At 47.0% G+C, this 13,178-nt stretch overlaps 1 protein-coding gene across 2 annotated transcripts in view; it reads right to left on the reverse strand.

Moving 5' to 3' along the window:
* The window catches only part of LOC142814278 (uncharacterized), a 292,392-nt gene that overhangs the window by 4,057 nt on the left and 275,157 nt on the right, over positions 1-13,178 (reverse strand). For both annotated transcript variants that reach the window (XM_075892795.1, XM_075892794.1), the window contains 2 exons: positions 8,054-8,153; positions 7,238-7,351 (listed from right to left, as the gene is read on the reverse strand). In XM_075892795.1, the coding sequence (XP_075748910.1) occupies positions 7,238-7,351; positions 8,054-8,153 (214 nt within the window). The remainder of the gene's footprint in view (positions 1-7,237; positions 7,352-8,053; positions 8,154-13,178) is intronic.

The following is a 13,178-nucleotide window of genomic DNA, read 5'->3' on the forward strand; positions in this document are numbered from 1 at the left end:
GACGAGAGAAGAGAGAATGCAATCGCAGCATGCGACGAATCTTTGTAACTCCACTCACACTGGACGGATTTTTAAGATTTCACGCCGCTTAATTCGTGAGGCAATAAGCTCTTCCAGAGAGTTCATTCCATGGTTACTAGAAACAGTGTTTCAGGGCCCCTTTAACAAGTGGTGAGTACAGGGTGCTGCTCCTGCGGAGTTCGTGTTCAAGTGTGACAACCACAGCAGGAGACAATGCGACTAGAACTTTTCGCAAACTGAGGTCCACACTACACATGATACCTATACCGCTTTCCTTCCCTGTTGCTTTCCGAGTGTGCAGAGATGCTCGGTCGTTCAACCTGTTCACGTCATTTGAGACCTTACGGATCGCTGCGCTGGAGATGAAAACCGGGAAGGTATACGCGAGCGAGTAACCGCTTTGCCTTACTCGCGGGCCCTTCCAAACGCCACGCGCTGCTTGCGGAACGTTAGCGGGCCAACAGCGGCCGCACCTCGCGGTGGCTCGTTCCGCCATGCAAGCACGTGACGTTAAAGTGCCGCTATGCGCATAGGGCAAACAATACGCACGGAGACGCCCCGCTACGGTTGGCACGCACATAAAGAATATGCGCTTGCCCGAAAAGGAAAACACGAAGTGGCTGTGACTTCAACCCCTACACTCTACTCACCGGCAGCGCCGCCGAGCGAATGTGATTTGTTTTGTGCAGTTCATTTGCAATATTCTCAAACAGCTACGCATACCGTCTTGTCGCTGTCCAATATTTCTCGGCAGTCAGAAGGCACATGTTCGCGAACCTTCAGGTTCAGTTATATACAAACTATGGCGTCCAGCGCGACGTGACCTCTCTACCATGTTTATCGCATTTTCATCATATACAAGTCGGTACATACGCATACAATATGACACAATAATAACAATACTAACTGCATGCCACTACAGTATGTAAATCGTGCAACGTCGTCTGGTTTCGCAATCTGTGATGCCGCGTCGCACTACTTTACCTCTTCTTCTTTACGACCCTCTATGTGAAAAAAAAAAAAAAAACGTGTCTGCTGCGGACCGTATCAAAGTACCGGGAAAAACCAACAACTTTTTCGTCGGTGTTATTGGTACAAGAGACAAGGAATCGGCAAGGGAACGCAGAGAGGACGACTATAGTACTGTGCGCCTTAAAGCAGTGAACTAGCTAGTTATTCTCGTTGCACAGATATACCTATACGTATGTACACCCACACAAAGACACAGACACAAAGCGAGCGTGGCGAGAGTCGGGCGAAGCCCGACTGTCGGCTTCTTACACTCGCGCATTCAAATTTGCTTGCCCGTAACAGCGCGCAACGCAGGAATATCGCTAAAAGCACGGCGGCCACTTTGATAAAGACGATGCCCAAATGAGGTTAACGTTTCTACCCGTGAACCTAGACTTTAGCTGCAGTAGCAAAGCTATATACGGGTGAATGCAGAATTCAACTCACCGGCTATTAAGGTAACGCAGAAAACGGTGCAACGTATAAATGAAACCGGCTTGGTCCTCGATGAGCAAGTCCTTCTGTGCTACAGTGTGGTCAAATCTGTTGACACAATAACGCTCTTGCGGGGCTAGTCGGTATAACATCGCTCTGTGTTGCACAATACTGATACACCGCGATGAATGTGTCCTGTCATGTGGCTTGTTGTAGTGTATCAATACAGCGCATATCAACACACATAGTCATCCAGACACATTAGTGACTTTCATTTCAATGCACCGCAATAATTAATGTTCCTCTACGTTTTCTTTTTCGGCTACGCTTCGGCTATAACTCAGCGCATCATTCACACGTGGGCTGCGGATAACAATAGATGGAGTGTGTATTTGTATCAGTAGCTTCTTGATTACCAAGGTCGCCTAAGATATTGACACTGATATGACGATCTAGCTGGTCGAAATGGCGATATACTGTCGACCCGTGTGATTAAATATTATATGGAGTCGCATATTTTCCAGAAAACTCCCCCAACCTGATACATATAGCAACTGGCATCTCTACGTCACAGATTATGACCACAAGCCAACCCAATATACGCGTGCCCATAAGCCGTTACGGTAAGCAGCAACCTTATGCACGACGGACTTTGTCAGCACAATGGCACCCGATGTAGGCGCTTTCACTTGACGGTGCACCAGCTCAAATGCGAACAACTCGGTTATAAATTAAGCACAGAGTTTGTTGCACGTGTTTCCTTCTGATACCAGGTGAGCTTATGCGCCTGTGCGGTGCCTATGCAAGGCGCCGTCAAGTATAGGAAATGCGCTTTCCAGATTTGACGCTCCTTTAGTACACTAATAATAATTCCTAAGCTCTGACGTCCAAAAAACGCGACACGATTACGAGAGACGCCGTAGAGGAGGGCTCATAAACCTCGACCACCTGGGGTTCTTAATCGGTACCAGAGCTTAATATACAATCCTCCAGAATTTCGCCTGCATCAAAATTTGTCCACTTCGACCGGGATTACATCACGCGGCCTTCGCGCCAGCATTCGAGTACCATGAATAACTATAGACCACCGCGGAGGATACAAATTCAACTATGAAATGTGCCTTGGTGGGAGACTCCGAATTCATTTTGACTAGCTAATGTTTTAGGTGCGAAACACCTCGGAGTGTCACATCGTCCGAACAATCCATCATAAACGAGTATGCACCACAAAATGGGGCTAAATCCCACTATAATCACAACCGGTCCATATTACGCGTATTATGAGTTAAAGGCGCGTCATTACAGGCTGAATACATTATGTTTAGTTTAGCAGCGGTGTTACAAGTCAGAAACTTCAACGAAATTTACAAAGGCGCTCAAGTTTCTTATCTAAATCTACACTGTAAACAGAAATAAGCCGAAATGGGAGTAAATGACCTTGTCCTCTAGCGCACACCCAGATGGGAGTTTTAAAAAACCCGTCTCTGGGATTAAAAAATTTACTCCCCATCAGAAGGGGGTTTTCGCATGGTGTCAGGGGGGTTTTTATTTACATCCATAGGGGAACTTTTTCAGGTCAGTATGGGAGTAAATTTTTTGCATCGACCGAGAAAAAAAATTACGTCAGCAGCCGTACCATGCGCAAGCGTAACTTTAATTACATTACATTTAATACGCAGAACAATGATTACAGTACACAAACATTATCACAACGTTCACGTAATATCACAACACTCGCACTCACCACAGCTTGCCACACGCAGTACACACCTATCATATAGTCACCGAGTATATATAGGCACCACATTCTGACCTCCTGTAGCCCAGGTGAGAGCCTTTTTTTTTCTAATAATTAAGCAATAAATACGCACGGCGTAAGTATGGACTTGCGGTGGTCTGATTTAAGCTCTTCAACACACATGCCTTTTATCCTAATCCTGTCCAATATTTAATATTTTTTTACTATAACGAAAAAAGTTTTATCAGTTGACGCTCTGTCGTACAGGCTGAATTCGCATCAGCAGTGCTGTTTGTGGACCCGTAAAATGCACTGAATCATACACAAAGTGCGCGCGGCCTTGAATGAACACATTAACGAGGCACATTCAGCAGCTCCAGCGATGAACCGAGGTAGACCACCGCTACCGCGTTCGACGACTAGGCCTCACTCACGAGTACGGCACGGTGATTCTATGAATGACAGCTGGCGATCACAAAATGCTTGCTGATGTGCAGTTTACGTCTCGTTTTTCCCATGCACAGAAATAGGTGTCCGCCATCCACGCAGTTTAAGCTATAGGAGCGATAGACTTAAACGAATGAGACGGTTCGCAGTCGCTGTTCCCGTTGCTCGCATGTATTGCATGTATAGCTCGCAGAGCTCGCCACGGCGGCCGGTGCCAACACCACCTAGATTTTTTAAGGCCCCTCCACGGCTCCATGACGTCACCGCACTACGACGGCTCTGGAGGTTCGGCTTGCGCGTGCGCACAGCTTTCCGACGCAGTTCCGCGTGCGCCTGAAGGCTTTCGAAGCTGAGGAAGGGCCAGTGACGTTTTTTTTTTTTTTTCAGTCGGCTCCAATAAATGTTTTACTCGGTCGCAGAATCGTGGTTTAATTGCACAGAGTTTAAATGAATGTTTCTTCTGGTTTCCTTGATCGTATAACGAGTAACATTCAGGCATATCATTACTGATTTTGTATCGATGCGCAGGTGTACGAAAACACGTTCGTAATAATTTTTAAGGACCACGCACGCGATTTTGACAAGTCATGTTTTATTTTAGGAAAAAGAAACAGCCAGCAAAAGGTTATCAAACTGCTACAACAATAACTCATATGAAATACGTGAAGGCTGCCACAAATTTCTCAGTACACACAAGAAAAGATGCAGAATATGAAAATACAATACGTGAAGGCTGCCACAAATTTCTCAGTACACACAAGAAAAGATGCAGAATATGAAAATACAATGAAAAATCAGTTTCTGAAAAATCTAGGTGGTGTTGCCGGTGCGCAGTGCGAGCTCGATACGATGCCGGCTTGATGCCGACGCCATAGCGAGGCCTTCCTACCGCTTAGATGTTGCAGCCGGTGAAATACCGGTGACACTCCGAGAAGCGACTATCGGAGGAGACGGGGCGAGCGCGTCACCGGCGCAACTCTCAGACCGGTTGCCGGCCAGCCTGCCGTAGTCGAGCGAAGCCTACTTCGAACCGCTTCGAAGTTTTACGATGCAATCGCTGACGATCGTACTCCGCCTCGTTCGGCGCTCGCCTTGTAGTTAGTCATTGACAGCTGCGGTCGCAAGGCGCAGAAGACTGTTATACATCCCAGCAGCCTTCATTTTTTCGTGAAACACATTCTTTGCATCGCCGGTGGTCGGTGCTAGCTCGTAGCGCTTGCCGCGGTGGCCAGCGCACAGTGCGAGTTCGATACGATGCCGGCTTGATACCGACGGCATAGCGAGGCCTTCTTACCACTTAGATGTTACAGCCGGTGAAATACCGGTGACGCTCCGAGAAGCCACTATTGGCAGAGACGGGGCGAGCGCGTCGCCGGCGCAACTCTCAGACCGGTTGCCGGCCAGCCTGCCGTAGTCGAGCGAAGCCTACTTCAGACCACTTCGAAGTTTCTGATGGTGAAACTCCAGGAGCAGCCGCTGACGAACGTAACAGCTTACTTTTGCTACCATTAATTTATTCTTCGAAGTTTTTTGTTACTCGGCCCTTTGAAGCGTGGCATTCAGGACGTTTCGTTGAGGAATCGGACCGATGTGCAGCGTGGTTTAAGGTGCGAAATATATTGAAATGTTCCCAGTAAATACCAACCAGTCGTTGCTATTCTTTGCTGCACTTATAATTTCGTTGCCTCTTGACAGATGCTTACACGGTTAGCCACACAAATCACATGTGTTTCACACCGACGTGCAAACATATGCCCGTACAGACACACACACACACACACACACACACACACACACACACACACACACACACACACACACACACACACACACACACACACACACACACACACACACACACACACACGTCACGCCCAAAGAGGGTTTTTAAAGCTCCTATAGGGAGTTTGTAACCACGTGACCTGAAACTCCCTGGGGAGTTTAACAAGGTCATGTCGTTCATAAACTCTGTGATTAAGGAGGGGGCGTTTTACGATGACATGTGCCGAGTTCACTCCCTACCAGGGAGTAAATAATTGGGGCAGGGGGGTTTTGTGGGCTCATGTGCTGGAGAAACTCCCATCTCGGCTAACTTTTGTTTACAGTGTATAGACACAAACGTGCATATCTACGGTTAATTCATCTGTAGTATGAAACAACACTTCTAGAAAGATATCTGCAAAGTGATGGTCCGTTGGCGGACCGGTGGCAAGTAGTATAGAGTAAAGATTTCCCGTCAGTAAAACTGAAGCACCCTTTTCTACACGCCCCTTCGGCACAATTCTTTTTCTAAAGTGACACTGAATTGAACAAAAAAGATGTTTTAGCACTAAGACTGCATCAAGATGCGGCTGCCACGAACTTAGCAGCGCATCATGAACAAGTTCGTCCCATGTGGCTGCTCCACGACGCCTACTCGTAGCCAGCGCCTATAACAAACGGGACGATCAAACATGGCACGTGCTTTTACGCAATACAATGTGACTACATTGCCGAACAGCTTACAATGCCGGTATTTAGCGCACACTTAGTCCGTTCGGCAAGCATTCTCCCGCTTCTTAAGTACCAATCAAAAACAAGGTCGCCAGGCAGTGCACCTCTGAGCCCCAACGCGCACTCGTCATAGACAGCGTGCATCATTCTTAAACGAAAGAGACGCAAAGGCTGCATCGTTCCTGGAGTGTTTGCCGGTACGAACGGTGGGCAGAGCGATTGTAGGATTCGCTTTCGGGACGTCTACAGGTCAATTGCAGATGGCGAGGTTGTTCTTTCAAGCAGGCTCATCGAAGGCCCGTCGATCTCACCGGCGGCTTCGCGCTATCGACCTTGGTTCTCTCTGTGCGGTGTCCCTGGCTCCATTGCAAGGCACAGAGATGTTTTGTTTTTACGCAAAACTACAATCCCAGTCACTAACTATCCCAACTGCGATATACATCAAGGAGATGAGACGCCATAGCTTGTTCAGTATACATTGTCTACAATAGTCAAATGGTCCTTTACACATTTGCTTGAGATGACTGAAAGGCAATTTTCTTCTCAGTCAATCGTAATAATCCCCCCCTCCCCCCCGGCTGAAGGCTTTCAGCACACCATGTGTTTTTTGCAGTGGAAGACTTCAAGCCCCTTAGGTGTTTTGCAAGTCCAGCCGGGCAGCCGTGATCGTATAGTGGTTAGTACTTTGCGTTGTAGGTGTTTTGCAATGCCTACAGGATCTCCCCATACTTGACCATGCAACAATGTCATGTACTGATGTCATTAGGTGACGCTACTTGACATGACGTACTAGTGGCATAACGATGACGACCAAATGTTCGCAATCTATAACGTTATTGGGTGACGCCATCAGATAATGCTTTTTTGCATCACTTTTACAATAGATTTACAAGCCAAATATGCTGAAATTATATGTCTTATGGGTGAGAGCACATGATACGTGCAATAAATCTACTTGTTACATGCGATGTTTTGTATGACGCGTTACACAAGTAACAGTGATGTCACAGCTTAATGCTGTAGTATTACGTTATCACAGATCCCACCTCTATAAAAATGGAGCAAAGAAAAAGAGTTCGTGAGGAGTCATACCATCCTCGTCTCCGTAGCTGTCGTCTTCGGACAAGGAGCCCAAGTGCGAGTTCGACTTGAAATCCGAGTTCAGGAAGTCGCTTGAGAAAAGGCAGCCGGCGCTGATGTGCTTCACTGGGTCGCGAGAAAGGATGAAAACGTAAGCCACTTGAAATATTGCCCGAAAGTGGTGTAAATTGTTTGGGGCACATCGGGTGACCTGGCAATGTTCTGCAGCCCTTACCGAACAACAAACACACAGCGTTCTTGTTTTCCTTGCTCTTGTGTGTTTTTTTCCTACATTAATATCACGATAATGGGATAACTGAATTTAGCGCACGTACACACACCTTCTCAGGGGTAAATAAATAAATAAATATCATTACTTATATAATCGATTTTGTATAGCTTCCAAAGCATGCCCAGGATGTCGCCCATGTCTAAGGGCTCGATGTCGTCACCTAGGCTGCGGTGCTTGTAGCGCCATCTCGCTAAACACTGCCAGACAAATTCTCGATAAGTTTTTTACCACTTACTCTAAAGCACGAACAGAATGAATTATGACAGGCACGTTTGATTGTAGGCCCATGTGTTCAGATTTGGAAACACGTTAAAGAACCCCATACAGGCGGTCTAAATTTCCGTGCCCTCCACTACGGCGTCTCATAATCATACGGTGGTTTCGGGACGTTAAACCCCCCATATCAATCACGCACGTTTGATGGATACCATAAATGAAGTGATACTCGTTTAAGAACGATAGACAAAAGCTTACTCGATATTGAGCACATCCTCTCTGCAGGGAAAACTTATTATCGGTTGACAGCAAGTACTTACCTGAGCAGAGGAGGACAACTGCAAAGCAACACAGTCCCGCAGCCGAAGTCATTGTCTGTCCACAGACTGATCCCCTTTTGGCTCGAAGCAACGATGCACGCTGCAAAATGAACCAAATATTTTTTCAAAGCTTATCAGATCAATCGGCGAACTGTAGGCGATTCGCGCACGCGCCACAAGATATGCGAGAACGTTGATTATTTCGCATTATCGCACGAGCAGCAACCGAAAGGTGTTTACGAGGGAAGAATGCAGAACTCGTCCTATCCAGACGCACTTGAAAAGCTAGCGTTGTTTGTTTATTTGGTTTGGATACACACGCAAATTGAACAAGAAAAAAAAAAAACAACGAAGATACAGATTGAATAGGGAGGGAACAGGCTGACAACTGCGACCTAAAGTAGCACAACGCTTGCCGGCTACTTCGTGAAGGGAGAAATATGGAGGAAAGTGAGTTAGTAGGAAGGAAAAAACGAAAAAAAAATGAAATAAGAAAGACAGAAATACTGGACAGAAGAATAACTCATAATTCGCTTTTCAGGGACGGACTTTTCCTTATGCATACGATGCTTTTCTCTCTTATATACATGTTAAACAAAAAAAAAAAGGAGTCTAACGATAGCGGTGCAGAAACGAGAAATACGCTCACATCCGAAACACAATATTCAGTTGTGTTTTTGCATGCCCATCACTACAGCATTATAAACGAAACAGACAATTAAGACAGCAGGCATATAAGAGGGCATATACAAGGAGACGAACAAGACGAACAATATGTATGTAGTGCATAACATATGCCTCTAAGATTTTGCGAACGCGGAAGTAATGCAAGTGACCTTGAAAGGTATACGTGTCGCGGCGTCTTTCCTGCCGTCTGCGCCTCGACGCGGTTTTATAAGCAAATGCGTCCCACAAGAAGACATGTCATGTTGAGCGAAGGCCGGACTCAAAAGGCACGCGAGCGTACGACAGAACGCGCGTTTCTAGTCCGCCATGGCTTAAAGCACAGGCGCGCAGCAGGAGGAAATTGCATCACGCTGCCAAACATTTCCTTGCACCTCATCCGCGAGTTATGGCAGGCATGTCGTGACGTGTAAAGCCTGTTTGCGTATTCCCTTAGACGTCACGCTGTGTATAGTTTCTACAAATGTGCTGTGCCGTTTTCAGTCGATCCGGCGAGAAAGCAGTTAACAGCTCTTAGTTTTACATCTCGGCACGACGCGAATATTATACTGTAGACATCTACGGGATAAATTGTACGACAAAAAAAAAAAGGCCGGATACAGAACTACGAGTAAAGGGTGAACTACGCGTCACTTGAACAACTAGTCGATACAGCTGCAAATACAAGGGGGATTACAAGTAACTAGAATGTATACTTACTCCGATACATATGCCAACACGTACAAATATCAGATCGCAACGATTTGAGGCCACGTATACCACGAGTGCATAAACGCAAGCGCAGCTACTACGGCGATTCGTATCTGACCTTGAAAAAAAAAAAGAAAAGGCAATGCAAAACGAGCCATGTATCTCACGAAGAAAAACAAAGATGGGAGAAGAAGATGCAGTAAAAGTAACCGAGCCACAAGCTTCCTTGATCACGAACAAACGGGTCCAGGAGGTGGGAATTAGATCCTCGCTTTCCACGATGACCGAAAGCTGTACACGACCGTTAAGACAGACGACATGTTGCAAACAGCAGATATACTGCAGCAGAGACCACTTATACAGATAGCAGATAAAGGCGATAGATACCAAAAGATCGCGTATACTATCCGCATACTCACGTCGCGTCGGACAGGAGTTCCTCTTTCCGCGAAAGACGACGACGCTGTGAAAACGAGCTACGTGCAAACAAGGGAGACTGACACCGGCGAAAATGGCGCCAACAATCGGTAGAAAATCTGCGCGATATGGGACTGGCGCGGGGAAGCCCCGAAGACGAACTCCTGGCTGTTGTACGCGAGTGCCTGCTGTGGACTGAACAGCCTTCGGCGAGCAAGGAAACAGGCCCAGCGTCCCGATTCGTTCTTTCTCCCAGCACCGTTTTCTTTTTTCGTTTTCCTTTTCGTTTGGCTTCGCACAGCGTGGCGGCGTTAGCGGCGCACGCCGAACACGTTGCCGCCTTTTGCATTTCGCGCGTGTCGGTCGCTAGGGCGCTGAACCAGACAGCGACCCCAGCGCGTTGCCGAGATGAGCTGGCTCTGAAGAAGCGGACGGGAGGGTCAGAAACCGGATTAAGGCTATGCGCGAGAAAGAAGAAGCGAAGCATCCAAAATGGGACGCCTCCCAACCTGCAGCCGATCTCTTCTCCCTTTCCGAGCGCGCTCAAAGATGGAAGAGCCCTGCAACGGTCCGTCGTTCCACTTGCGAGGTATATGCGTACCGTATGCTCACCCACCTCCTCTCCATTTTGCTATTGGAACACACACACACACACACACACACACACACACACACACACACACACACACACACACACACACACACACACGCGCGCGCGCGCGCGCGCGCACTTGGCGATTGTTTGTCTCAGCAGTGCAATCACAGACTGCACAGAAGGCGTGGTGACCGTGCCACCGTTTCATGCTCGTTTCACTCTTTCGCATCTAGTTTTCCAAGCGGCTTCTTCGTTGTAGGACCAGATACGTCCGAATCGTTTGTTTTTTTTAACCGTTAGCCCCGATGCCCCCGAAAGCGCCTCGCTACAGCAGCGAGGACAATGGGTCACTCTGACTCACGCCAGTCGCGACGGCGCGAAAATAGAATCGCCGTGACACGGGAACGCTTGGTACATGTTTGCATGTCCGTGAACTTGAGCGATGGACAGGTCGATGGCCGCAGCTCTTCGATAGGTCGAATTGCTTCTCTCGCCGTAAATGGTCTCTAACATCTCGAAGAGCTCTTTTATTAGTATATGCTCATGCTTTCACTCGCCTTGTATTCGAGGCACATTTGTACTAGCATCATAACCTTCCGATAAACAGTACGCGTTGCTTTTCTTTACATATTAAAATTATTTCTGTAATACTTACAAATGATTAAGGGCGCCCTCTGTTGAATATTGAAGTTGAGTGTTCTCTCACTTTCTTTTTAACACGAAAGTATTTTATACCGGAGTCCACCACGGCTCCGCTGACGCATATCCGTCACTGATATGACGTTGTAAAGTATGCAGGAACAGATTGAAAAGCAGGATAAGAGAAGGAGAGATTCTGTAGCGGGGCGTCGAATCGGCGACCACACGAGCACCAGCGCACGCCGCTAACCATTCGGCCACGGAGCGTACGCCGTCAAGCTCGCTAACGACAAGCAATTTATATACATGCATACGCTGTTTGGTGGTCCTTAGAGCTCTGTAACGCCAGCGCACTTTCGTCATCAGTAGTAAGATGGCTCTACGTGCTCGCATTGGGTAGAGTACCTATAAGGTCCCTACGGGACCAGAGTAGCGCATAGGTCCGCCATGATGCCTGACTAGCAACCAGCGATGCGGCAAAGTCTCACCCTGTTTTTTGCAAACGACCCTCCTGTCGTGTTTTTTTTTTGTTTTTTTTTGCCACGTTGCAAATTGACACGCTTGGCTTGCGTGCCTCACGCGCTGATTGCAGTGCTTAAAGGCCACTTTTCTGCCCGATTGCCAAAAAAGTGCAACATAAGAGTTGACTAAATATGGCGTGGTAAAAAAAAAAAAAAAACGACGTTCCTGCTCAGTGTGTGGCGAAAAGTGTAGAGCGAACATTATCAGCTTCTTTTGTCCTGCGACAATCACATTTTGCAAATTTTCGGAATTTTCGGCTGGTTAACGAGCGGAACATTCAGTATTCACGTTACGCTGGTGAAATCCGACATTTGTTGACCTTGACGGTACATGAAATCACCCGATTAGTCTCGGTGAATATAACACAATGCAGAGTTATGCCTTAGGCTTTGAAAGTGCGTAAAAGCACAACGGCGTACTCTTTGCACAATTCGCGTTGTGTAACGCAAGGTTGTTACTTCACTATTCTAAAGCAATTTATTTCACATGTAAACGCAAATTGTTGCATCATAAAAGTCAGTTTAGAGTTCAGCTCATAGTTTTGGCGTAGCTTTGCGGGAGAGTATTGGAACGCCACTAAAAAAAATCTCAGGTTCGAGTCCCAATAGCGACACCTTTTTTTACTTAGTTTTTTTTTAAATTTTGTGCGATAGTTGGCACGCACACCAGTGGCGGTGAATATCTACGGCACCGGCATCGGTCCTTGTGTTCTCAAGAGCTTTCGCTGTAAAATTAAACGAATTCGACAACGGTACTCTTTTAGCCACGTCAGTGGTGAATAAATATATTTCCTTATCATGAAGGTAGGTAATCAGGCTCCATTTGAACAGACATGAATGCGCAACAAAGGACAGTGCAGTTCTCTTTTAGCATGTACACAACAAACGAAGGAGCACACAGCAACTGGTAAAACTGGCAAAACATTTTTTTTACCAGTTTACCCAGTCATTATAACATTCCGACGGCTGTGATGGTAGAACTGCAGACCTGGTGCGCACATAGAGCTGATCCACAGTCACCCGCACGCATCGATGAACCGCGTTCAGAAAATGCGGGAAGACCAGCCGGATTCGGTTTGCCGCGGCGGCGTCTGAACACACAAAATAGGCCTGAGCGTCAGCGTCTCCGCAATGCATGGTTGCTGGCGGCGCTGACGGGGTTGGAAAACAGTTGCGCTACTCTGGTCCCGTAGGGACCATATACCGTTACTCTAGCGTTGGGTAGCGTCATTAGAGTTTCCTAAAATAACTAGAGGGGACTTTGTCGCTGCAATCGATCAGCGACCATGGAAATGATGGGTAGTGCACACATTTGCCTAGTCTTCGTACTTGCGGGAGACGAATTGTTCTTGCAGCTTCGTTTATTGATGTGTTTCGGTATTGTCTTGATAGAAATATTCAACCCTTTTGAACGTTGTGACCCAATTTGGAAAGGCAAACCTAAAATAATAGGGTGGTGAAGCACAACCGCTGAACATTTGCTCATTTTTGTTTCGTGAGAAAACTAGTTTCAAGCCACACGAACACACACGGAGCCACAAGCAGGCCAGAAGTACGAAGATTGGACAAATGTGTGTAC

This window comes from Rhipicephalus microplus, chromosome 4 (genome assembly GCF_043290135.1).
Source record: "Rhipicephalus microplus isolate Deutch F79 chromosome 4, USDA_Rmic, whole genome shotgun sequence".
NCBI classification, from domain to species: Eukaryota; Metazoa; Arthropoda; class Arachnida; order Ixodida; family Ixodidae; genus Rhipicephalus; species Rhipicephalus microplus.